Below are 27346 nucleotides of genomic sequence, written 5' to 3' on the forward strand. Positions count from 1 at the left end.
CCAGTTAATGGCTAGGGTAGATTGCTGCATGCTAATTAATTATTCTGACTCAGTTATATTTGACCTTTCACTCTCAAAAGTATCTGAATATGAATTATATATATATATATATATATATGGCTATTCTACACCTAATGCAAGCTAAGGGGCCAGTGGATTACCCTGCTGATCTGGGACGTTGACAAGCTAGTGATTGGAGAGTGGCAGGAGGCCAGGGCCTCAGCCATTTCTGAAGGTGGGACGTGGGGTTGGGGGAATGAGGTGAAGCAGATAAGAAGGAGACCAAGCGTGAGGCGTGCCTCGTCCCTGTCCGCCAGAGTTATCATCCTGGGCCCTGCATCAGTCCAGCCTCGGCCTCCAGAGGCTGCTCCAGCAACCTCGGCACTGCAGCCAGAGGCAGCTTTCCGACCACATCTCTGTCTGGCTTAAATGCCCCAGGAAGCTGGCCCCTCAGTGAGCACTCTTACCCCTGCATGGTCTGCCCTCTGCTTTCTGGTCATTCCTCAGGCCCCCCCGCCATCCTGAGCACTGGCCACGCAGCTGGCTCTGCTTGTTCAGTCCCTGCCTTCATCTGCATCTGGCAGACTCTACTGTCAAGCCTGGTACTCAAGACTCGACTCTCACATCACCTTCTCCCTGAAGCCCTCCCCAAGTGCAGGTGGTGACCGCTCCCCTCCAGCCCCTGGGTCCTGCGAGGCCTCCAGCTGCAGAGCCCTTCTCTGTTAGCACATGGACCCTGGATTTAGTGTGGACACCGACGCCAGGCTTGTCTGTGCCTGGGGGCAGGGCTGCCTAGTCCCTCCCGTGAGGGCTAGACTCTGCCTGTGCACCCTGGGTGCAGCCTGGGTTGCTGTTCTAATCTGGGTGGGAGAATCTACCTGTGCCCTCTAACCCACTTCAAGTATAGGCACTGCGAAGAGACATCCTTTAAGGCAGTTCACCTGCCAGAGATGTGTCAGAGATTCTGGACACAAGCGCAAAGAAAATCTGAGCTTGTCATGCCTGGGGGTCACCCCAATCTTTCCTGTCTGAGTTTAGTGTTATGCTGTCTGTGGCCACAGCTCTGTCCTGCACGCCCCTTGCCCCAGGTTCCCCTCAAGCATACAGCTCCCTGGCTGCCCAGGGCTCACCAGCCTCTGCCCAGCAGAGGATGCAGGGCCAGGCTCTATCGTGGGATGAGTGGCTGGTGATGCAACTGTGAGCCTTGTGCTGTAAAGGTTCTCCTCCAGGAGTGAGAGTCAGAGCACCCGGAATCCCAGCCTCCTGTGCAGGGCCTCCTGATCCTCCCTCCCGCACTCTCTGCACCAAGCACAGCGCACACCTGTGTTTGCCCTTGTGGCACTGCTCACTGATATTCGGTCTGTACCACATCCTACGCAGGGCAGCCGGACGAGAGTGGGCAAGATGCCCGTGCTCTAGTGGGGTCCCTGGTTATGCCTCCAGCCTAAACTTTCACCCCTCCTCCCTCTTGCCTCCAGCTCATCTGCATGGTTTCCTTCACTGGCACATTCTTCAGCCTGCTGTCTGTGGCCAAGGCAGGTTTCTCCTCTGACCTTTCACCTTGCAAGAATGTTTCCATTTCTGCCCAGCCCTGCTCCACCCCTACCTCCAAGCCCACCTGAATTCCTGCTCCTGCCACAGGCTCCGACGTCATCCTCTACTCTCCTCTGTAGCCAGGGTCATGCTTTGTGCCATTGCTTGTTGAATCTCCCCTTTTCTCTTAAGAGACCCCCAGCCCCATGAAGGCAGCTGTCTCTGGCTCCCTGCCATATCCCTTTCCATATCCCTATGACTGGCATTTATAAATTATTTCTTTCACTCATTCGATATTACTGAGTTGTTCTGTGCCAGGCTCATTATCAGTGAATAAAACAGACCCCGATTCTTGCCCTCAGGGAGTTTACGCTGTAGTGGGAATGGACAGACAACAAGTAATCACTGATCAATGAATCGAGATATGTAAGGGTGCTGCTGCTGCTGCTGCTGCTAAGTCACTTCAGTCGTGTCCGACTCTGCGTGACCCCAAAGACGGAAGCCCACCAGGCTCCCCCGTCCCTGGGATTCTCCAGGCAAGAACACTGGAGTGGGTTGCCATTTCCTTCTCCAATGTGTGAAAGGGGAAAGTGAAAGTGAAGTCGCTCAGTCGTGTCCGACCCTTAGCGACCCCACGGACTGCAGCCTAACAGGCTCCTCCATCCATGGGATTCTCCAGGCAAGAGTACTGGAGTGGCTTGCCATTGCTAGAAGAGGATAAAAAGCCATGAAGGAAAAGTGGAGCACAAGAAAGGCGACAGGTGGGGACGTGGGAGGTAGGCTGCAACTCCAGACCAGGGAGTTGGGCCTTCCTCACTGAGACGATGATATTTGAGTTTCTATCCTGAAGGTAGAGAGGTGGTGAGCCCTGTGGCTGGGGAAAGGCCTTCCTGGCAGAGCAAAAAGCCAGTGCAAAGATGAAGGGTGCAAGTGGGCTCACGGCTCAGCGGGGAGGCCCGTGCAGACGGAGTGATGTGCTGAGGGAGGCAGAGGACACGGGGTGAAGGACACCTGGTCCATCGTGGTGGAAGACCATGGGGCCATGCAGCTCATCACAGATTCCAGCTTCACCCTGAGAAAAATGGGGAGCACTTGCAGTGTCCTGAGCAGAGAGGTGGCCTGTTCTGACTAATTCAGCTGCCTCTTGAATGAATGGATTACCGAGCACCAGACGCAGAAAGCACAGGGGACCTAGAGGTGCCCAGAAGAATATCTAAATCCATCCAGGGCATCAGAGTGGTTTTGAAGAGATGACACTAGCCCTTGGCCACGCGGGAGGAAACCCAGAGGGAGGAGGCTGAACAAAGGCAGAGCAGTGGGAAAGGGCAAGGTGCTTGGGGCGGGGGAAGGGCTACAAGTGGCAGAGGGCCTCAGAGTGAGGCCTATGTGGCGGGGACCTGGGCTGTGAGGAGGTCCATGGAGGGTAGGATACGGACGGGGGCCCTGACTGCCTACGAAGTATCTTAGAATTATCCCAAGGGCAACAGGAGACCTGGTGGAGCCATGTTCCGCTCCTTGACTCCCTCTTGCCATCTGGCCAGCCTGGGGTTAATCTTTGCTCTAGGACTCGAATCGAGGCAGGGTCCCCTGGACTGGACTCAAGCCCAAGCTCTGAGCACCTCTGAACTTTCTCTTCCCTGGGCTTTAATCTCCCCAGATGCTGCATGGAGCCTGTATAACTGGCCCTCTGCCTGAGCCCGGGGAGAGAAGCCTCACCTGGGAGGTGTCGTGGTTGAAGATGACGGCATTGAGGTCCCCGCAGTTGTAGTGCTTGATGAGGTCCTCGGTGGTGTAGGGCGCCTGCAGGCTCCCAGCCCGCACGCTCTCGTGTTGCAGCAGGGTCTGGTTCAGGGCGAACAGCACCTGAGCAGAGGGAGGACAGGAGTCAGGGCTGCACTCACGGCCCCTGGCTGAGGTCCCCGACCCCTCAAGGAAGGGCCCTCCACCCGCTGGACTCTGGGGCCACAGGCCCGAAACAGAGCGTGTGGAATGAGGGGAGCCTGACATGAGCTGGTGCTGCTTGAATGTTCCACGGCCTCCGTTCTTCACTCACTGGCCTCATACCACACTCAGCCTGCTCTCACCCCAGCCCTTTGCCTTCACTTGTCCCCACTCCTGCTCTGGGCATCAACAGCTTAGTGAAGGAGGTGGCAAAGGGAATCCTAGTTGTGTCAGGGTTTTGGAACGATGGGCAAGTTTTTTTCCTGACTCTTTTCTTCTGTGCTTAGAAAAGTTCTAGAAGAAGCACAAACTCATTTTGGAATCAAAAAGCACCCCAAACACAGCAAAACAAACAAATGAACCACAAACCAGAAAGCCCATTAGATATCAAGGCCCAACCCAAATGCTACCTCCTTTCAGGAGCCATCCTTAAACCAGGCAGAGGGCTTAGGAGCTGAGGCCTGAGTCAGATCTGTGTTGCCACTCAGCACGTGTTTCCTCCAGCCCCTCTGTGCTCTGGGCCACCATGCCAGGCCCTGGGGACACAGCTGTGCCCAGCCAGACCGGATGGCATCAGAATCACTTGGAGGTACAGCCAGGCTGTGGATTTTTAACAGGCTTCCTGGGAACTTCTTTAGCAGTCTGATGGCTTCTGGCATTTGAGCCCCATGGCTCTAAAGGAACATGGCCTGCCCGAGGCATAAGGCCCTGAGAGATGATCTAAAATGTCTCATTTTAGGTGGGGAAATGGAGGCTGAGGGGGGTAAGAGGCATGCCCAATTCTGTATGGCTGGGACTAGAGCCAGCTCCACACAACTGAGCACCCAGACTCCTTTGGTCAACAAAAGGGAGGCGCTTGACCATAAAGCGGGTTATTTAACACAGGGAGAGGGAAAAACAATTGTAAATCCTGTGCAAAGCATCAGCAGGTAATCTCAGGCCTCCTGTTTTTTGTTCTTCCAGCTCCAGTCTACCTGGCAGGGCTCAGGCCCAGCTCATCCTGTCTGGAAACAGGGCCCACCCCAGCTTCTTAGTCCACATTGATTCAGGCCCAGGCATCTCTAACTGCAACCCATGCTTTTTGCAGACCGCCCCCCTCCTTCCCATCAATACCATATTCTTCTGCCACAGCTGTCTTGTAAAAACACAAATCTGACTGACTTTTTATCTTTCTTTGCTCAGAATTTTCACGGATGCCTCCTGCCCTGAAGATAAAAGCCCAGCTCTTCACTGGAGCATGCAAGGCAGTGACTTGGCCCCCGCTGTGGTCGGTGACCTTATTTCCAGCCCTTGTGTCTCCCAGTGCTCAGCTACTGAGCGATCGTCTGGCTCTGTGCATTGTACATGCTGTTCCCTGCACGTGAGAAACCGCCCACTTCCACTCTCTACTTGCAGAACCAGACTTGCTCTTTCAGGCTCTGCTTAGATGTCTCCTCCACGAAGATTCTCTGACTACTTGGGGGCTGGGTGAAGGCCTCCCCCTAAAGCTCTCATAGTCTCCCTGCGTGGTACAATGACACAGTCATGACCTCAAATCTTAACCTCTCCCTATATACACATAGTGGGCACGTTTGGTTGTGAGAGCTGGACTCTAAAGAAGGCAGAATGCCAAAGAATTGATGCCTTCCAACTGTGGTGCTGGGGAAGACTCCTGAAAGTCCCCTGGACAGCAAGGAGATCAAACCAGTCAATCTTAAGGGAAATCAACCCTGAGTATTCACTGGAAGGACGAATGCTGAAGCTGAAGCTCTAGTATTCGGTCATCTGATGTGAGCAGATGACTCGTTAAAGTACCTGATTCTGGGAAAGATTGAGGGCGTCGAGAAGGAGAAGAGGGTGTCAGAGGATGAGACGGCTGGACGGCATCACTGATGCAATGAACATGAAGTTGGGCAAACTCCAGGAGATGGTGGAGGGACAGGGAAGCCTGGCATGCTGCTGTCCATGGGGTCGCAGAGTCAGACACAACCAGGCGACTGAACAGCAACCGCAACAATATACACACACCCGGCCAGGGACCTCAGCAGCTCCCTCACGTTCTGACTCTGGACTTGCTACGTGACAGATAGAGGCCAGCATCACAAGCCTCCATAGACGAATACATAGAGAAAACATTACACACATCCTGCTGCCACTGCCTCTTACATACCCACACTGTCTTGAGAACAGTCCACACTGGCCAGCTGGAGGGTGAGAGGCAGGCAGGGCAAAGCCCACCTGCTTCCATTGTTGTCCCTTCAAGGCCGTCTTGGTCTGGTCATCCGGCTCCCAGGCAAGCAAGTGAGCCCAGCTGAGCCCAGCTGAGCCCACCTGCCTGCAGCTGGGCCCAGGCATTGGAGTGAAGGCTTCACAGCACAGCTGTGCTGAGAGATGAGTGACCCACCCTGTTCCTCCAGCAGGGCGTGAACATCGGCTTGTAACTACTATTTCACTACCTCTCTCCCCGCTGAGGTTATGAGCCGCTTGAAGATAGGAATCACATCCTATGTATCTTTGCATCGGCAGCACTCAGCACTGTGTGTGGTAAAGAGAGGGTGTCACCCATCCTTTCTTTCTTTAGCACTTTGACACCTGCTGTGGTCAATTCATCATTTAAGTTTGCTCCGTAAATCCTTCACACTAGCCCCTAGAACTCTGGCATTCCATCAGCACTGGGGGCACGCTGCCACCACGTGGTTCCAGAACACCTAATCTGAACAGAAAAGCTCAGGCCATAAGTACACAAAGTCTGGGGAAAATACTGTCTCGGGCAATGGGACCAAGCTTGTGCTTGTGAGATCACCTTGCCCATCCCCTCCCACTTTTGTTTCCAGCGGGGCAGGGGAGCTGGAGTGCACAGAGCTGTGACAGCACAGGCTACTCCCTCTAATAAGCCGGCTGGAGATGAGGTCAGGCCCCACCAGCCTACCTCTGGGCCTTCTCCAGGCCTCCAGGTTCTGGCTGTTCCCCTTGAAATCTGATCTGCAGCCACCTGGTGCGGGGTGTCGATGGCGGCTGGGTGGCTGGGGATGGATCACAGGAGGCAGTGGCCCTGTTGGCCCAGACATCGCTAAAGCAACAGGCACTTCCTCCCACCTGGCACATGCCTGGGATGAAAGCATCCATGTCGGGCTGGAGTGCGCTCCTCCTCTGGGGGGCTGGGACACACAGACTTCCTGTGACCACACCCTAAGCTGCACACACCTGCCCTGCTGATTCTCAGCGCTGGCACCATCTGGCCTGTGCTGAGGTCACCGGCTCCGGTGCCCAGAAGACCTGGCTGGAGGGGAAATGGCCCCTCTGGGCCCTCTTAGACACACGGAGTCACTTCCACAGACATGTAGCCCTCGTGGAGCTGGGAGGTGTTCTAGTGAATGAAGCACATCAGTCTGTAGGGTGCTGAGAACAGTCCTGGCATGTAGTAAGTGTGGAATAAATGCTTGTCAAATACAACTTGGAAGAAAATAGGCCTAAATATTCTTGAATTGGAGCTGGAAGATCCCTTAGGGTCCAGTGGTTTCTCAAACCTTCTGGAGCCCTGGAATCCTCTCCTATTGTTACTGTTCTCCAAAGAAACCTTGCCCGGAACTCAAAATGTGCAGTGGATAGAAACAGAAACTTCCCCGATTGATGTAAAGGAAGCAGGCTAGTGCCTGCCTGAAGTCTCACTGGCTCAGTGACCCCTGTGACAAACACCTAGTGCTTCTCTGTGGAACCTGCAGGTGCCCTGGAGCCTCGTTTGAGAACCACTGATCTCTTCCTATGCCCTCTTCATACAGAAGAGGAGAAAGGACAGGGGTTCAGAGCAGGCAGGAAGAAGCTTGCCCAAGGCCACACAGTGAGCTGGGGCACAGTGGGCTCCCTGTTCCCCAGCCCCCAACTGAGGACCCTTTGCTGTGCCCTGGACCATGTCTGGGGCTGGATTTCCAGATGGCCACCGGCACAGTCCACATTCATCCTGCGCACCTTGCCAGATTCATTTTCTTTCAGAGCCTTGAGAGATAGCCAGAAACAGACAGGGAGCATTTGTTATTAACATGTTAGAGATAAATCACTGCAATCAGACCATTCAAGAAGCACCCCTAGGGTGGCACAGCTGAGGAGTGATGAGACTGGGGCTGAAACCCAAGCCTGTCATTCCAGACGCCCCTCAACCCCCGCCACAGGCCCCTGAGCTCCCCTTGGTCTTGGCACTTATCCCACTGAAGTGTCCATTTCAGGTAATTCCCTGTTCCCTGTCTGGAGTGAGAGATTGGGGTGGGTGGGGAGCCTGCCTCTCTGGTCACAGCTGAAGAGCAGACAGTCAAGAACTACTTCAGAGAGTAGAATGCTGACCTGAATCCCATGCATGACCTTTCCCCACCGTTCCCTGTCTTGTACCCATCCTCTGCAATTTGTAACTCGGGCCTCATCTATTTATCACTAGGATAAGTACATTTATTGAGCACTTATGTGTCAGGAACCCTCTAAGCCCATATTAACTTATCTAACCTTTATAACAACTCTGAGACAGGTCTAGTATTAACTCCATTTAATAGATTGGAAAAAAAATTGAAGCAAAGAGATAGCGAGTAGCTCATTGAAGGTGACAAAGCTGGAGAAGGCATGGCAGATGCACTGGGACCCAGCCCTGGACCCCGTCACCACTGCCTTTTGGGCTTCCCTCTGCTCTCCCTGGGAGAGCCAGCAGAGACAGTCCTTATTCACAGATGGGAAACCAACGAAGCAGAGGGGAAGGGGACCCAAGGCCCCTTGTCTCATAAAGGACAGATGTGGGCTATGAAATTTACTTTTGCCTGGCTCCAACCAGGGCTTCAAAGTAATACGTGCTTCTTCATGAACAATCTTGGCACTTCCAGCAGACATAGGGAAGCTACACTCATTCAGTCATTCAACAAGCATCTACTTTCTGATTTTCTGCAGGCATCCGGGATGGTTGGATTAATTGGACTTGGTTTTCACCCACATGGAGCTCCTTTTAGAGGCAGATAACACCCACTGGCCATTACCATGGAGCATGGTTGGTAAGTGGGGCCTACAAGTCCCAGCTCACGGCTATGAATCAGTGGCCTGCCCTGCTTTCTGCTTCCTTGTCATGCATCCTGAATCCCCAGGCCTGGCCCAGCTCAGACTCCCAGGCCTCGATGCCTTCTGCTCCCGGCCACTTTAGAATAACAAATCCTCCTCGCCTGTAGTCCTGGTGGCCAACTCTAGGATAATGTTTATGATAAGCCTTTGACATGAAATAACAAACATGGGGTGAAGGCAAGGGCCACCTCACTCCCTTGGATTGCCGTGTGTGGAGGCCTGGCCACCAAGAGCCCCGAGAGTCCCAGTACCCCCCTCAGTGGTGCCCATAGGCCATGAGCTGGTCCACAGTGTCTGCTGAACGTAGGCCTGGAATTTAAACACATCTTCAAACACGGGCTTCGGATGGAGGGAGGGAGGCAGGCGCCAGGAGGGTGGGGACAGGTTTATTGTTGCAGATTAGTCTAGTAAACAGTCCTAGAGGGGCTGGAAGGGTGCACACCATGACCTGTGTTCACTTGTCGGCCCAGCAGCGTCATGGTGAAGAGAAGGAAGGACCCGCTTTGTTAGGAAGGTGTTTGAGACAGGCCTGGCTCTCAGTCTGGGGCTGCCACTTCTTACCCACCCCGAAGCACTGGGAAATCACAGCCAAGGCCCCAACCCACTCAGGGTGCTGATGGAGCAGCTAGCATGGGTCTAGGTCGGGGGATTTAGTCAGGGACAAAACAGACCTAAATCCTGCTCTCTCTGCTGGGGAGGAAAATAAAATAATTGGTAAAATGTTAATATTTAGTAAGTTAAAGACACAACAATGGTTCCATTTAACTGAAAGTTCAGACCCACTGCCCCCCATCACTTTGGGCTCCTCGTGAGTCTTAATCAACAGCCAAAGAAGGGAGTTACTGTGTGGGCTGGGGGATTGGTCCTGATGACCGGGGAAATCGGACTGCTTTTCCACAACAAAGGTGAGGATGAGCATGTCCCCCGGGCAGGAGATCCCTTAGGGCATCTCAGATTACCAGGCCCTGTGGGTAACTAACGTTGATGGGAAATGACAATGACCCATTGCAGCCTGGACATCTAACCGTCCAGACCCTCCAGGAAGGAAGGTTTGGGTCATCCCACCAGGTAAAGGGCCACGACCAGCTGAGAAGCTTGCAGAAGGCAAAGGGCATGGGTATTGGTGGTGCTAATAGATGAAGGCAGTTATAAATACCAGCTTCGACCACATGACCAGTTACAGAAACAAGGACTGTCCTGGAGTATTTCATTAATTTGTTAAGAATGTGTGTGTGTGTATACGTATAAAATCTTTGTTTTCTTCTCTCTCTTCTTTTTATTTTCTTCTCTCCCCATCATGGTAACAGAAGACTTATTGACTTTGTGGTTAAATATTGTTAACTCAAGTACTTTAAGTATCACTTCAAGTTATGGTACATCAGGAAGAGTAAATAACTTCCACTCAAAGATTTGGCATCCTCTTTGGGGGAAGGCATTAGTGTGTTATGGTTGTACGTAGAATTGTTGTATCATGTTAGGATAAATGAGGCTTCGTTATTATTTATTTGGAGATTAGGTACCATTTTAAGGAGATACTGTATGAATGCCAGCTTGACAAGGGGTGGACTTGTGATGGTTACTTTTGCCAACTTGATTGAAATTGATTGGCATGCCGGGTTCCACGGGCCGTGATAAGGACGTTGAGAAAGTCTCCTAAACCATAATCCTTCCAGAGAACAGACTGTTTTTCCCATACGACACTTGAAGGAACTGAGGCCTTGAGGCTGGCGAAAGCACTAGCATGAGGTCTCACACTGAAGAACTGGAGCTGCTACTCAAATTCAGGTCCCGCTGACAGGTCCTGGGCCTGGCTTGCCAAGCTGCTTCCAGCTAAGCAGACAGACAAGTAGGGACCAGCCTGTGAAGCCCAAATTCTGAGCAGTCGGTTGGGAAGGAAGAGGTTTGCTAGGACCTCAGTCATGGGCCTGCTCAGAGCTGGCATATGAGGAGAGGAAAGAGGTCACCTGGCCAAGGAACCCCACCTGGGACGTGGCCTCCTGCTGTTTCTACTCTTTGCCCCGCCCGATGGAAACGTATTCGACTCCTCTCTTATGCTGAACTCTCCCTCTCAGCCTCGGACCTGCCCCTTGCTCCCGCTTCTGCCTGGAACCCGCTTTCCCGCACCAGCTCCCACCCGCCTTTCACTTGGTTGCAGAGGCTCCCGTCTCAGGAGGACTGTCCTGGGCTGGGCCGGGTGAGTTCCCTGCTTAGTGCCCTGAAGCACTGTCACTTTCTGAACCATTGCACTCCCCCTGCTTCATTGCTTTTCTTTTGTTTGTTTATTTATTTATTAATTTTCGGTTGCACTGGGTCTTCACTGCTGTGTGCGGGCTTTCTCTAGATGCAGGGAGTGGGGGCTACGCGCTAGGTGCAGTGCATGGACTTCTCATTGCGGTGGTCTCTGGGTAGAGAGCAGGCTCTAGGGACACGGGCTTCAGTAGTTGCAGCATGTGGGCTCAGAAGCTGTGACCTGCTCACTCGAGGGGCATGGGTTTCACTAGCTGCTGTGGTTCGCAGGCCTTAGAGCATGCAGGCTTCAGTAGTTGTGACTCTTGGGCTTTAGAGCACAGGTTCAGTGTGCAGAGGCCTGTGCAGTGTGCTCTGTGGCTTGTGGAATCTTTCCAGACCAGGGATTGAACCTGTGTCCCCTGCATTGGCAGGCAGATTCGTTGTGCCACCAGGGAAGTCCAGTCGTTGCTATTTAATGCTCGTTCTTCCTGCTCGGTGGTGAATGTTCTAAGGGCAGGCAAAATGCCTTTCTTGGTCTTGGCTATTTCTCCAGCAGAGGGCACAGAGCCTGATGCTCACATAGTAGATGCTTGAGAAATACTTGTAGAAAGAGTGAATGGATGCATGGATGAAAAGCTGGACCACTCACCCCAGGACCCCATCCTGAGCAGCTCCCTGCTGGGACCCCATACCCCCAGGGCACAGAGGTGGCAGCTGAGCCCCTGGACCCTGGGCCACGTGTCTGTCAGCACCGATGTGGGCTGGGGTGAAGGGCAGCTCTGCCTTGCAGGAAGGTTTCTCCAGTCTGGGGGAGATTTCCTCAAAGGTTAGAGCTTGCCTGACCCTGACTGAGATTTATTTATTTATTCCCCTTTCTCCATCGGCAGGACCAAAGCAGCGCTGACAACTTCCCTGCTTCCTTCTCAGTACATTGAGTCCCCTGGCCCCCGGCACAGAATCCTGTCTCCTGACACTGTGCCACTGAGCAGCAGGCCTCCAAATAAACACAAGGCTTTCTGGAGCCGGGGACTGGCTCTGGGCTGCCAGGCAGGACCGGAGCTCCCATCATCATCTGAATCTCCACTATAAAGCCCTGAGTACGTCATTTTCCTTCCCTGGGCCTCGGTTTGCTGCTGCTGTTGCTGCTAAGTCGCTTCAGTCGTATTCGACTGCATGGACGACAGCCCAGCAGGCTCCGCCATCCCTGGGATTCTCCAGGCAAGAACACTGGAGTGGGTTGCCATTTCCTTCTCCAATGCATGAAAGTGAAAGTGAAGTCGCTCAGTCGTGTCCGACTCTTTGCGACCCCGTGGACTGCAGCCTACCAGGCTCCTCAGTCCATGGAATTTTCCAGGCAAGAGTACTGGAGTGGGGTGCGGGCCTTGGTTTACCCACCTGCAAAAAGGACCCATTCACACATTCATTGAATAAATATTTATTGCGCACTTAAGTACCAGGTGCTGTTCCACACCCTAGAGGGACAACAATAAACATAGCAAATAGAGATCCTTGTCCTAACGGAACTTTCATTCTAGTATCAGGAAGCTGACAATAAACAAAAACAACTAGTAAAATATCTATGTTAGGGAGTGAATGTAGCTAACAAGAAAATAAGGCAAGGAAGATAGGAAGAGTGTGTGTGTGTGTGTGTGTGTGTGTGTGTGTGTGTGGGATGACATTTTACATGAGATGTCCAGGTGTGTGTGTGTGTGTGTGTGTGTGTCCAGGTGTGTGTGTGTGTGTGTTGGGGGATGACATTTTACATGAGATGTCCAGGTGTGTGTGTGTGTGTGTGTGTGTGTGTGTCCAGGTGTGTGTGTGTGTGTGTGTGTTGGGGGATGACATTTTACATGAGATGTCCAGGAAAGGCACAGTGAAAAGTGACATTTGAGAAGAGGTCTGAAGGAGATGAGGGCACTGTCAGGTCAGGGGAGTGTCTGAGAGATGGAAGGGTTTTCCGGGCAGAGGGAAGAACAAGTGCAAAGGCCCTGAGGCAGAAATGAGACTGATGGGTGTGAGGAACAGGAGGAGGCCAGCATGGCTGGACAGGAGTGGGCAAAGGGGAGCTAGTCGATGAGACTGGTCTCAGGCAGAGACCCAGCAGAGAAAAGACGGTGCACTGCCAGTGAGGTGAGCTCCAGTGAAGTAAGTTCAACTGACTGGGTAGCCGAAGAGCACTGGATGATGGGAATATCCACATAGGTGTGGACCGGGGATGGTGGAGCGCTGAGGAGCAGCAGCAATGGGAAGTTGTCCTGCCCCTGAGCCTTAATGGGAAAGGCGGGGTCAGAGACCTGAAACCAGCCAGAGCCACAGCCATCAAAGGGGATGGCAGCTGTCGTTCCATAGTCTGGACCATGACGGCTGGTAAGAAGGAGGAAGTGGGGGGCGGCAAGAAATACCCCAACTTTCTTCCCCTCCTGCCAGTTCATCCTCTGCCTATGCTTCTTATTGAAACCAGGATAAGACAGGCCAAGTGATACTGTGTCAGCTCCGGGCTCAGAGCATGCAGAGCAGAGGGTTGATCTGGAGAGGCGAGGGGGATTCCCGGGATATGGGCAGAAAGGTGGGGAGCACATCCTGTGGGGTCTGTGGGCCCTGAAGGCCTCTGGCTTTCCCTGAGGGGAATGGAAAGTCCCGGAGAGGCTGAGCAGAGGTAGCTGCATGGAATCTGGGGAGACAGCATGAAGCCAGGAGAGGAGGCTGAAGATGAAGGCGGCTGTCTTCCTCCTAAAGCGGAAGTGCTGAGCACGCTCCTCCCTCCCCAACCCCAGCCACAACCCAAGAACTTGGACTTGTCTTCTAGTGCAGGCGTTCTCCGCTCCGTGGACACCCACCAGTTAGACCTCGGTGGAGCGGCCACATCCTCTGCCTGCCCTGCAGTGTGGGCTGGCGGGCCCTCCACGCTTTCCTGGGCCGGCCGCGGAGGCTGACTCACCCTCGCTTTCTTCCCTTCTTGTCTCTGAATGCCTCATTTCTCCACCCAAAGACCACCCTTCAAGATCCCAGCATTCCTCTTCTGTCCTTCAAGTCATGCCAGGAAATGCTCATAAATCCGGAGCCACCCACAGGAGGAGATTAGCATTCTGCTGGTGGGGAGGCTGATAGCTAGGCTGGGGATCAGGTTGGGGTGGGCGGTGGGGACAGGCCCGGAGGCTTGGGGTCTTCAGGAAGGGAGTTTGTATGGGAGTCTGCTCTGGTGGACGGCAGAGGGGTCCCTTGGTTTTCAGTTTTAGGCACAAGTAAGCCCAAGGGAGGCTGAAGACCTAGATTCTGTTGCAGAAGGCTCTGAACCCAGACTAGGCGTTGGCCCACTTTCTGGTCACAGGGTTTCCCTCTGAAACACAAGGGTGTGGGAGTATCCAGCTCTGCCTGCCATGTTCTATGAACCCAACATTTTAGGACAGTGACACTCCACTATCTTATGATTTAAACTATCTATGGTTCTAGGCACTTGGCATAAGAAAGTTCATTTATTCTTTGAAACAGTCCTGTGAGGCCAATGTTATTGACTCCATTTTACAGATGGGGAAACCAAGGGGCAGAGAAGTAAGTAGCATCACATGCAACCCCATTGTTAGGGTTACATGACCCCAGTGACCCCAGCCTCAGCTATGCCTAGGCTTAGCATTCCCTGACCCCAGCACTGACTGTCTGTCATGAACTATTTTTGCTTCCCAGTAAATACTTCAGATCTCCTAAGTTGAATACATACCACAAATGGAGGGAAAGAATAAAAATGTATCAGGATCCTCTAGGCCTGCCTATTTTTAGTTATAAACTTTTGAGGAACTTCAAGGTGCTGGAGGAGTTGGACAGAGAAACAGGTAATTATAAAACACAGGGATAAGTTAGTGATAAAAAGAAAAAACAGGGACCTTTGGGTCTCAGAGAGGGTTTGTGATGTACCCTGGGAGTTGGTGAAGGAATCAGGCTTTAAGCTGGACTGTCCAGATAAGTAGGGTTTGGAGAAAAGTGTATTCAAGGTAGAGGTGCTGGGAAATGCATGACATGTTTTAAGATGTGTCAAGAGTTAGGCCAGGAGGGGACCCAGTGGTGAAAAGCATTTAGTCTCAGGCCAAGGGCTCTGCGCTCCACCCAGCCCTTCCCTGCTGGATGTTCAGACAGTGGGCTGGTCACCTGTGGAGGAAAAAATGGGTGGGGAACCATAGATGAGCAGATTGAGACCCTCAGAGGGACAATGGTCTATGTGGCAGGCAATCAGTTGGCGGTGGCCATGGTTACCACCATCTTCGTCATTATTGTCAAGCAGCTTCATCCATTGGTTGGCAGCATGTCATTTTTATTTTTCCTGCTGTCTCAGACCTGCCTGCTGACACAGCTGCCTAGACTTCAAAAGGCAAGTCTCCATTTTCATTTGCAAAATCAGTATGAAATTCCTAGAGGGCTTGTCTAATTCCTTCTGGTCTGACCACACAGCAATTACCAATTTGCAAGGAGGAGGGGGGGTAGCCTCGGGGGCCCACCAGCAGGGAGGGGACCTCTGTTCTGCCTTGGGCCTGGGCAGCGGCCAGGGAGGACGGGTGAGGGGTGGGCAGTTCCAGGTGGCCTGGGATGGGAGGTGGGGGGCTGGCCCCGTGAGCACTCGGTGCTGATGAGTGAAATCGTGTCTCCGCTAAGTCACAGGCTACACGTGTTCAGAGACCAACCACACAGCAGCAGAAGGGGCAGGGCTTGGACACTGACTCAGATCTGCGTCCTGGTGCATACAGGCTGTGTGAAGTCACCATTCTTTGGGTGGTGTACTGCCATAAGAACATGGGCCAGACCCTTCTCTCCAGGTCTCAGCTGACCCATCTGCCAAATGGGGAGAATAATATTTGTTCTCCCTGCCTAGGGAGCTAGCACCCTAAAAACCTTGGAAAGCATTACTATTCTTTAGGGCATTTAAAGAAGCTTCTGTTCCCTTAGCAGCGGTGGGGTGGCTCTGGGTGCAGGGGGAAGGAAGAAGCCAGTGTATATGGACTGATTCCTATTCACCCCTCAATGATCACTATGGATTTGTACCAGGCCTGGTGCTGGGGCCATGCAACAATATTAGCACCATTTCTATCCTCAAGGAGCTCAGGGTCAAGGATGGGGTAGAGTAAGGCTGGAGGTACCCAAGGAAGGCTTGCAACCCTAATGTCACTCGTGAAGCTGGGCACAGGGATGGACACAGTGCTGTGGGAACCCAGCTGAAAGGAGGAGGGGGGGGTTGTGGTGCTCATCCAGCCAGGGGAGGACTGCACATGGGACTCATGGAGGAGGCTCCTCGTGGCAGGAGCACACATCTGCCAAGCAGAGGAGAAGGAAGAGGAAATCCAGGCAGTGTCAATGTCCATGCAAAGGCTGGGTGAGGGTGGCAAGTTCAGGGGAGTGCCGACAATCTCCTGGGCTGAGTATAGCATGTGTGGCTGGTGAAGGGCGTGAGCTGGGGCCAGAGCAGGGAGACGGGATGAGATCTGGAACTCAGACTTTATCTGAAGGGCCACAGGAAGCCCTGGAAGTTATAAAGCAGGGAACGACCACTCAGACTTTTAATTTAGAAGCTGCCGTCTGGCTGCTTCACTGAGAAAAGATCCGAGGAGCCCAGGCCACAGGCAGGAGACAGCCTTAGACCTTTTTGGACTGGGAGAGGTGAGAAGGCCCCACCTGGGCTGGGGGGCTTTGGGGATGAACTGAGGAAGTGAAGGCAGGCTAGAATTCCAGTGCCTTCCTGGCTTGGATGATCCAGAAGCCTACAACTTAGGGCCTGGAGTCTCTCCCCTGGCTTACCACTGATACCTCTCCCCTGCCCCAAATTTGGGGCTGGGTCCTTACCTTCTCTTCCATTTCAGGAAGCCTTAATCACACTTGGGGAAGCAGTTAGATGAAGAGGAGCAGGCTCAGAACGGCAAGAAGGAAAGAAGACAGCATGGGACTGGCATGGGACCTGCAGCCTTGACGGCCCAGGGGATTAACAATCTTGCTAGGGTACATCAAAGGTGACAGCTGCACAGAACTTGGCCTCACAGACAAAACTAAAATACAATGCCAAATTCTCCCACTTTTCGCTGGTTTAGTTACAGGGGACACTTCCTGGCCGCAAGAGAGCGGGGGACTCTGGCTCTACCAAGAGAATGTCAGGTGAGGGAGGATCCTTAGTTCCTCTATGGGATCTCATTGTCAAAAGAGGACGTTGTGGCCCAGAGAGGGCAGGAAGGTGCCCAAGGCCACACAGCAATCAGGAGGATGAAAACTAAGACAGGAATGAGGCTTTACTTGGGCAGCTCGGGTCTCGTAGGCCCCCTTATCCTTTTCTTCTCTCCACCACAGAAAAGGAAAATGTTTTTTAGACCCAGGCAAAAGAATGTGAAGCTGAAATCCGAGCCTTGGGTCTTGGGAAAAGAATACAGAGAAGTCAGACATATTCTAGAGGAGCAGAGATCCGCTTACCCTGCAGACAGGAAATACTCAGGGCTGTCCAAGGCCTCCTTCTGCGCAGGTCAGACTTGGGAGGGCAGGCTGAGTGTGAGCTGATGGGAACAGCGAAGTGCGAGGTACAGGGCTCGGCCACCGTGGGCAGAGGGAGGGGTGCTTAGCCTCCCAGGTCCTTACCTGTAACCTTCTCTTGGGGTCTCAGGCCCAGGCTGGCATATTCCACTGCCTAGCCTGGACCTGTTGCCAGGGTCCTGCCAGATCACGGGCAGGGGTTCTTGCTGGCCCCCACTTGTCCACACTCACACCCTTCCTGCCCCTTCTGGAAGCTTACCACCTCTAAGAAGGAATCCCTTCAATGCCAGTGTTTGTTTGTCTTCTCTTTTTGCGTGCTTCTGCAGTTGAGAAGGGCAGCAAAGGACCAGAGTTTCTTTCTGCCTTGCAGCATCTACAGCTCTAAGAGTCTGCGGGTTCTGTAAGGATATGCGTGCGCATGTGTGTGTGAAAGAGATGGAGACAGAGACAGATAGACAGCTGAGAGATTCAGGACAGGAGCATGGACTGTCCTGTGTACTCTCCACACCACTAAAAGCCCTAACCACAGACTTACATTCACCCATGTATCAAACAACAAACATCCCATCTAGGGCAGGTGCTGTGCAGCAGACCCAGAAAGACTCAAAAAAAATGTAATTTAGTTTTGCTCCTTGCTGACACTAAGGGGACCCATCGACCATTCTCCATGGCCATTCTTAGTCTGGCCCACCGAGGTTCTCTCTGATCTGGCCCCTACCATGTTGGGTCTGCACCCTCATTCCCCTTCCCTCTCTTCCTTTTAGTTTTACTTCCATTCGCTGTCAGAGGGCACTGCACAGGACGATGTTGAGCTTGAGCCTCAGGGTCTGGACCGTTCCTGGTACCCTGAGTACCCCTAACCTGATGCACGCCCACTGGTTCTGGGTCTAACAGGAAAGGGGATGCTATGTATGGTCATGATCTTCAAAAAACATAAATGAGGCCAGGGCACTCCTGGGCTTAAATCTTCATGGCTCTGCTCTGCTTGAGGAATAACCATGGACTCATTCAACACGCCTCTCAGCTCTGCTTGGCGGGCCCTGCCTGCTTCCTCAGATTTACCACGCTTCCTGCCCTCCTTTCTCTGTGTTTTCAGCATGCTGCCTTGACAGGTTTTATTCAAATGTGTTCTTTTGTTCGCACCTCAGCCCCTTTGCACATGCTGGTCCTTCTGTCATGTGTGCCATTCCCATCACTGCTCTCTTTTTTGCCCCATTAACTCCAATTTATATTTCTGTTAGTGGTTTAAGCATCACCTCCTGAAAATATCTTCCCTGATGCCCAGATCAGTTCAGGGTTCCCATTCAAGTCTCTGCTATACCCAGCATCTTTCTTCAGTATGCTCATAATAGTCTGCCTTCATATATTGACATATATAATCATTTAATGTCTGCTTGAAAGTGAAAGTGTTAGTCACTCAGTCACATCCTACTCTGCTACCCCATGGACTGTAGCCTGCCAGGCTCCTCTGTCCATGAGATTCTCCAGGCAAGAGTATTGGAATGGGTGGTCAGTCCCTTCTCCAAGGGATCTTCCCAACCCAGGGATCAAACCCAGGTCTCCTGCATTACAAGCAGATTCTTTACCATCTGAGCCACCACGGAAGCATAATTTTGACTTCCTTTGATTAACCATTTGTTCAATGCCTGACACTGTACAAAGTTCTTTCATTTAAGCTCCTAACAACCCTCTGAAGTAGTTACCATTTTTATCACATTTTACGGATGATGCAAAGGAGGCACAGAGTTGCTAAACGATTTGCCTGAAGCCATACAACCAGAAAGCAACGGATGAATCAAGACAATCTGGCCATTTTAGCCACAGGCCAGTCCTCTGCCTGTTGCTGTGGAGACGCGATGGGGGTGGGGACCATGTCTGCTATGTCCATCTTCACCTTCATACCCGGCCTTGGGCCTACCACTGGCAGCCACACCATTAAAGGGAGGGATGGAAGGACAGACTGGAATGCCCACTGTTGGAAAGATCTCCAGGAACAAACTTCAGAGGCCACATCTGCCCTGCCTCCTGGCTCCTGACTGGGGAGAGTAGGCTTCAAAACCAGTAAGTGTGAATGCTCTGTGGTGACCCAAATGGGAACAAGACCCAGGAGAGAGGGGATATATGTAAACATATAGCTGATTCACTTTGCTGTACAGCAGAAACTAACGCAACTTTGTAAAGCAACTATACACCAATAAAATCTACTAAAAGAAAAAAAGAAAATCCTATTAATTGTTCAAAAGTTGATATTTTACAGGTTTCTATGTCTAGTCACAATCCAATAAAATTAGGAATAAATAATAAAAGTTGATCTAGAAAAAAACAAAACAAAACACAGTAAGTATACTTTTGTAAAAAAGATGGAGCATGCAGAGAATGCAGACATGGAGCCAGAGCTGGGCAAAAGCCCAAATGTGGACCAGAGCCTCAGGGTTTTCTGAGGGGCCTCAGAAATTGTGCAGTCCAGGGCTTCTCAGCTGCAGGGTTTCTTTTCAAAGTCCGTTCAGCCCAGGAGCCTGCCACATCTTCCCAGGGACACGTTGCAGGTCGAGGCTTGTCTGTGTAGTAGAAGAGGCTTGTCTCTGCCTGCAGGCAAGGCTATCGCAGGGCCAAGATGTGAACCATGGAAAGGGCATTCCTTCTACAGTCCTGAGGTCTGCCTCCTGAAAGCTTTGCCTCCTGCTGGAGGAGCCAACATGCTTCTGAGACTGGCATCTGTTCTGGAGATGAGGTTCCAATCCCTTTACTGGACATGAAGAGGGCCCCTCACCGCTCTCTCCCTCAGCGGCACCCAGGCTCCAGCATCAGGAACAGACCTGGGCGGTCAGTAAGCCTGGGAGGCTTCCCCCCAGCTCCCCGGCCCCCCTTTGAAGGGGATCAGGTTCCCCCACAAACATAATTGAACAAAAATATGAGAGAGAAAAGGTCTTTGTTCTCCCATTTACAGCGTCAGAAAATATGTAACAAATTAGCCGTTTATGAGGCAAGAGAACCGGGCCATGCGCTGTGGCCAGGAGGTGCGGCCGGCACACAAGGGGGCCTTTCAGCACGCCGAGCGCCGGGGGCAGCCAAACCAGGAAGGACGGCTCACTGGGTCTGGCACTGGTGGGCAGATGGGGGCCCCACCTGACCCCTAGCTCGGACTGGGTGAAGCTTGGCGAGTGGACACAGGGCGCCAACCAGGCAATGAAGAATGGGGCCCTAGGAAGGACTGGGCAGTGGGCGAGGGGAAGTGGGGACCTCGGGAAGCCTGGCTTCCCCACCCACCTCTGACCGGCTCCCCAGAGTGACCCTGATGACCTCCTCGGTACTGGGGACTTGCTTCTCCATCCCCATCAGGGGAGCCTGGGCTATGCTCTCGCGGCTCATGTCTACCTACAAAAAAGCCTGGTGATGGCTTCCCTGCTGGTTCCTCTGAACCTCAGAACTGGGGAGGTGGCTCTTGGCATTATGTAGGATTTTTCTCTCAAATGTTTTTGATTTTTCTTTCAGGGTCTGATCAAAAACTCCAGCTGAAGCACCAACAGAGGACATCATTAAGGTCAAGAGGAACCAGTGAGGGGACGGTTGGCTGAGCAGGAAGCTGCTCCCTCAGAGGGAAGATGGGGCGAGCGTTTCTTCTTCTCTTTGAGTGTTTATTTATTTGTCTGCTCTGGGTCTTACTTGCAGCATGTGGGATCTTTTAACTGTGGCAGGAGAACTCACAGTTATGACGGATGGGATCTAAGTTTCGTGACCAGGGATCGAACCTGCATCCCCTGCATTGGGAGCATAGAGTCTTCGCCACTGGACCACCAGGGAAGTTTCAAGAGAGCACGTCTTTCTTCAGTCTTGTCCTGGCCATTATTTGCTTCACCAGTGTGTCCAGAGGAGCAAGGGGTGGGCTGAGAGCATTTGGAAGGGGCTCCTCTGGGCTATCCTGCTTGGTGATTCCCAGAGCTTGAGATTTCACATGACCTACCTGTCCCTCTGTGGCCCTGAAGCCCTACGACCCCAGCAGTTCACTTGTGTTCTATGGTGCTGGCAACTCACAACTTGGTATTACTGATTCTGTAGCTACCATGTGTTCCTGGGGCCTGTGTTTCCCCATGCCCTTCACGCTGCTGCAGGGCTAGCACATGGCAGGCCAGTAAATGTCCTGCAGTCACTCAGGGCTGGGGTCTCCCCTGCGGCAGCCGGGTCACGGATTCATGGAGCCATGGTGTCTGTGCTCACACTGGCCTGCACTTGCCTCTCGCCGCACAGGGGCAGGATGCCCATGACAGCCCCAAGCCTCTGAGAGCACAAGCTGGTGAGGTCATGGGTCCATGCCAGTCTGGGGTAAGGAGTCCCCGCGGAAAGCGGGGTGCTGGGCTTCGGCATGAATATCCCGAGTGTTTCGTCTGCAGTCACAGACACATCGCTTTCCTGGATCTGATTTTATTTATTTTGATTGGATCTTAACAGTTCTTTACAAGGTTGAAACCGAAGCCGCCTGAGGTCCCTGCGAGACTTGCTAAAACTTCAACTGCACCCAGTTTAGCAGAGCAACTTGAAAGTCAATCAGCGGTGAGGGACAATTTGCCTCATTATTTCCAGCCCTGGAATTTGGCAGCAGACGGAATTCTAGGCCTGGCGTGGACGCTGCGCAGGGCGATGAACACAGCAAGGTCTGTCGCCCCTGGCTGTGTCTGAGTAGAGTCTGGGGCCAGTTGGGCTGATATTCCCTCTGAGGGTGGGTGGTGCCAGGAAGGATCTCCTACTTGGAGAAACAAGGGCAAGAAGCCCCTCAGACCCCAGGTTCAAGGTTGCTGCTCCAAACATGTGTGGATCAGTCCTGTAGGTACAGGATTCTGAACACCCATGTGGGCTGAGCCCTGGCTGGGTTCTGAAGAAGCACAGATGGAACCGGACATAGTTGCTATTCTCCAGAAAGCAGCCGGGAGACACTGGGGCAAAATCTTACAGAACAGAGCCAAGGGCCCTGGGAATGCCCAGGAAGGAGCACCAGGGGCTGACACCTTCTCCATTAGGCCTCCTTTTCTCTGTGAGGTCCACGCTGACCCCCACTGCTGTGTGGCCCCCACCCCCGCTTCGTAGGCACTATAATTTTCTCCATTCGCCACTTTCTAACACACAATGCTAGTCACTCACTTATCACATTTCCTCCCACTAGAAGGTAAAACACTTGGTAAATGTTTGGCATGTGAATGAATGAATAAACCTGGTGGCTTTTTAATACCAGTGACCATTCCCGGGACCTCCATTGCAAGTCCAGTGCCCCAAGCCTCCACCCCTTCAGCAGTAGGGTGCCAGTGCCGGGGAGAAGGGAAAGTGGGGCTTATATACCATCACACCCAACTGCTCAGAGAGGAGCAGGGGTCTGTCCAAGGTCACACAGTGCAGGAGACCTCAGGATGTGCTGGTGGATCCTTCTGCTCCCTGGTCAACCAGTGAGGGCCTGGCACACTGCAAGCTCACCAGGAAAGAGCCTATGTAAGAAAGGAGGACCAGAAGCCCTTGACAAGGCCAGCAGCAGTGGATCCCACCTTGCTTCCAGCCATCCTGCCCTCCCCCTGGCATGAGAATAACAACAGTCAATGGATACCATTTATCAGGTAATGAGAAACTTGTACATGTACTCACTTTATAAAATCTCAAGTCTCTTGTCAATCCTAGAATAATGAATATTTCAGTTTGAAAAAATAGCAAAACTAAGGCTCAGGGAGGCTGAACACCTTGTCAAGGTCACACAGGGCGTGTTCTCTCCTTGTCCCAGGTGCTTGTGGTGCCTCGTCTGGCATCCCTCCCCCATCCCTCCTTTTCTCCTGCAGGAAGTCCCCCGATGAGCCTAGGTTCTCCCCCTGCTGACAGGGGTCAGTGTGTGAGAAGGTCCAGGGCAACCCTTTCACACGACGGTGGTGCTAATTGCTAATCGCAGGCAGTAAGGGAGTTGGAGGCTCCCGGCAAGTGCTGTTCTGTGTGAGGCTGTGCTGCGGAGCCTCAAGAGGCTGGCAGAGGAGGAGGCTCTGGGTTTGAGTCATGGCAAATCAGGTCACCTCTCTGAGTCATCATCCCTGTCCTCCTCTGAAAAGGGGAAAGAAGCAAGCCCAGGGCTGTTGGAAGAGTCGTAGGGGACCCGTGGGAATCTGATTCAGCACAGGACTCGGCTCTGGGAGCAGGAACCACGGCTCTGACTCTCAGAACTAGAGGGACCCCGCCTGTCTCCCTGGCTTGGAGATCCTTGAAGAGTCACCGCCTGGCAGGCACGAGGTGGGGTGGGTAGGGTGGGTACCAGGCCTCTGGGGACAACTGGGGGTTCCTGAGCAGCTGTACCCCATCCCAGGCCACTACAACTTCTAGAAAGTGCTTTTCACACTGAACCAGACCCTGCCCACCATCTCAGTCCAGCCTGCTGGCCCCCAGAACCAGTCTGTACTCTGTGACCTGGGAAAGGCTGTAGAGGTTTGAAGCAGCAAACACCCCGTGTGCATGCAACCTGCCTCCTCCATGTAGACGCCCACCTCAAGAACCTGTCTCCTCTGGACCAGCATGAACTACAGACCCCCCCAACCCAGGCACTTACTCTGTATACCCTCCAGGCTGTCGATATGTCATCCAAAAGCAGACATTTGAGGAAGAAGACATTCTACATAGGTTGGAACAATGAGGTGCCGCTGATTAACTCTCAGCCTACCAGAAAATGTCATTAACCTCACTGCCCAATCCCAGCAATCTGTTCTTTCTCAGACCTTCACACAGAGACATGCTCATGTGAGCGCGCGCACACACACACACACGCAAAATACATTCCCACTCACATACATACTCCACAACACACCAAAAGATCCTGCACAGATCCTCCCATAGACACATACCTAGATGTACACAGGTCCTTAGACATAGACACAGACACACACACACAGTCACACTTAATTATACACACACTCACTGTCACAGTCTCATGCACATGGTCACAGCGCACACACACACACACACACACTTAAACACAATCATACACACACACATTCATACTCACTGTCTCACACACACACACACAGAGTCAGACACACATTCATACTGCCTCTCACAGACACAGTCACACACAGTCACAAACACAGTCAGGCACATACGCTCCTCAGGGGAGATCGTGCTTGACCCTAGGCCCGACTCACCTGCTATGCTCTTCCTGCCCCCTACACACCTGTGGGCTTGCCCTGGGATAAAATCTCTCTGCTCTGGGGATCTATGATCCCAGAACAAGGCCACTGCTCAGGCAAAGTGAAACACGCGGACCTCACCTCAGCTATTTTCGGCTCTAATAGACCCCTTCCGGTACACCCCCCACTGACATCCTCATCGCAGTCAAGGATGCAGAAGGGGACATTCACCCTACTGTAGAAGTAGGACAAACTCCTGCTCACTCAGTGACCTTGGGCAGGTGCCTGGATCTCTCCAGGGCATTTCCTCATCTGTAAAATGGGGACATCTTTCTTGCAGGGTTGCTGTGAAAGTTAAAGATAATGTACATACCACACTTTTTGTTTAATTCTTTTAATTTCCTTAACAGTCTTATGAGATGGGTGCTATTATTACCACCATTTTAAGATAAGGAAATCGAGGCACATGGGATTTAAATAGCAGACATACTTGTGATCATTGGGCTTCCCAGGTGGCTCAGTGGTAAAGAACCCACCTGCAATGCAGGAGACGTGAGTTCCATCCCTGGTTTAGGAAGATCCCTTGAAGAAGGAAATGGCAACCCACTCCAGTATTCTTGCCCAGGAAATCCCATGGACAGAGGAGCTAGGCGGGTTACAGTCCATGGAGTCTCAAAAGAATTGGACACGACTCTTTCTCGGACTAAAGGCACTGAAAATCTCATCTTCTGACTTCACTTCCAAGTGGGAATGGAGGGTTTGCTGCCTCAGTAGGATAAGGTCAGGGTCACTGCCTGGGGCAGGAGATTTTGGACTATAGGGAAAGGCCTCAGATGACCTGCCTGACCTCCCTGACCCAGAGCATGGGCCTCTGCTTTCATTCCCCTTGTGATGGGGGCTCACTAAAGCCTAGGGCTTCAGAGAGGACGGGTCTCTGGTGGGCATGCTTGGTTCTTGGGTGTCTGTTTGCTGGTATAGGGGGAGCAGGGGTGCTGCTGGTCTGGGAGGAGAGGATAGTGTGATGGGTAAGGACTTCAGTCCTGCTGAAGCAGCATCAAAGCTGCAGAGACCTGTGAAGGTCTTCCCTCTAGCCGAATCCTCTGGGTTTTCACTGGGTTGGATGGAGGCCTAGAACCAAAGCCGCTGAGTTCCTGTTCAGAATTTCTTCCTCTGGGAAGCCATGTAAAGGGTGAGATTGGAGGGGCTCCAGGAGTCACCCCACTTGCAGGAGGGCTCCCCAGAGCTGAACGAAACAGCACGCTGCTCCCTCTTGGGAGGGTGGCTAGTGTCATGCGGGCAGCTCCCTGGGCTGGCCCCCAGGTGGGCAAGTCCCGTCCTGGGGCCTGGCTCCTGCTGCTGGCCCCGGAGGTTACTGGAACTCTCTCGTCCTTCGTGTGCCTGCAGTTCCTCATCTGTAAAGTGGAGGCTGTTAAACTGACTCCCAGGGTCACTGTGAGGGTCAGTGACACACAGAAAATCAGCTGGCACAGGGCTTAGGAGAAGACCCTGGTCAAGGACTGTGAGGAAGAGGCTTGCCCACATGGTCTGCCGTAACCGGGAGAAACGGGGTTCTGGGACCGGTCATTCTTGGTACTCTTCCCTCACTCCTCCTGTCCATCTGCCCAGGCAGGCAGCTTAGGCAACACAGATCTGTTGTGTCTAAATCCCGCCAACACCACAGAGGCAGGGCTGGTGGGGGAGCCTCTAGTTATAAGGGTTATTAGCTCCCCTTCAACATTCTGCAAATTCAGTCCTAGACTGAACCTACTGACCATCCACATTGGTGGGGGACAGGGGGGATGTGCTCTCTAGTCCATGATCTCAGTCATTACAGGATCCTATGGGTAGACAGGGTTGTCTCCCATTTCACAGATGAGGAAACTGAGGCCCAAAGAAATGCAGCCACTCACCCAGGTATACAGCTCACCTAGTAGGTGGGGGAAGTGGCACTTAAACTCATATCCAAAACTTATGTCCAAAGTCCACGTCCTATCGGCTCCCTCCTCAAACTTGCTGGAAGCAAGGATGACGGCAAAGTGTGTGTGGCAGAGGAGTCCCTGAAACTAAGCGGGCCGGCACAACATTTGATGCTCCTGAATCTTCAATAATTTCTTCCCTTCTACTCTGTTCCATCGTTCCCAGGCCCCGGCACTGCCTTCAGAGTGGCTAATCGTGGGCAGTTACCGCAACAGCACATCATAAACAGTCTGTAAAAGGCCCAGTAGCTCAGCTCACACCAAACAAATCCAGAGAGCACCCCACCCCCACACGCATACACATGGTTGCCCATGGGAGGAGGCCAGCCTGGCCAGCTCAGGCCCCAGACCTGCTGGGCACTCACCTCAGAACAGGCGCCATGAGGGAGACAGACAGCCAGCTCAATTTTTCCCAAGGCGGATCTAGGGCTCAGAGAAGAGGGCACCTTTTCCATGGCCACAGAGTGGGCTATGGACCGAGCAGGACTAGGCGTTTTGGTTTCAAAAACACATGAGCAAGAATAAAGGTTGACGCTCAATGACCAATAACGGGTGGTAATTTCCCAAGTACTTCCAAACCTGGTTTCTCACAAGTTCCCACAATAGCTGTCTTGGAAAGGTAGAAAGTGGGTCTCAGAGAAGGAAAGCCATAGTCCATTCCCAGCAAGAGTCGAACCACACCGCCTCACTCCCAGGCCCCTGTGGCTCCGCACGGCCCCTCATGCACACACCTGACACCTCCTTCCTCAGATGCACCTCCCACTCACCGGAACTACGGTTCTGAAGAGGCAACTAATTGCTCGTGAGTTGCCCTAACACCAGTCTCTTTCAGTCCTCCCCACTTCTGCTTAAGTTCTGCCCTTTGCCGGGACAGTTCTCCTGCCGTGCTTCTACCTGGTTAACCCCGCCTGGATTGAGCATCTATTCCTTATGGGTTTCCACTGAAGAATTCCTGGCTCTCTGGAA

At 52.7% G+C, this 27346-nt stretch overlaps 1 protein-coding gene across 1 annotated transcript in view; it reads right to left on the bottom strand.

The window, feature by feature from the left end:
• The window catches only part of TRABD2B (TraB domain containing 2B), a 221553-nt gene that overhangs the window by 35623 nt on the left and 158584 nt on the right, over window positions 1-27346 (bottom strand). Inside the window, exon 3 of the mRNA XM_055402309.2 lies at window positions 3250-3396. Within this exon, the coding sequence (XP_055258284.2) occupies window positions 3250-3396 (147 nt within the window). The remainder of the gene's footprint in view (window positions 1-3249; window positions 3397-27346) is intronic.

Source organism: Moschus berezovskii, chromosome 4 (assembly GCF_049115385.1).
Source record: "Moschus berezovskii isolate FMDL1 chromosome 4, NW_MosBer_1.0, whole genome shotgun sequence".
Classification (NCBI taxonomy): Eukaryota; Metazoa; Chordata; class Mammalia; order Artiodactyla; family Moschidae; genus Moschus; species Moschus berezovskii.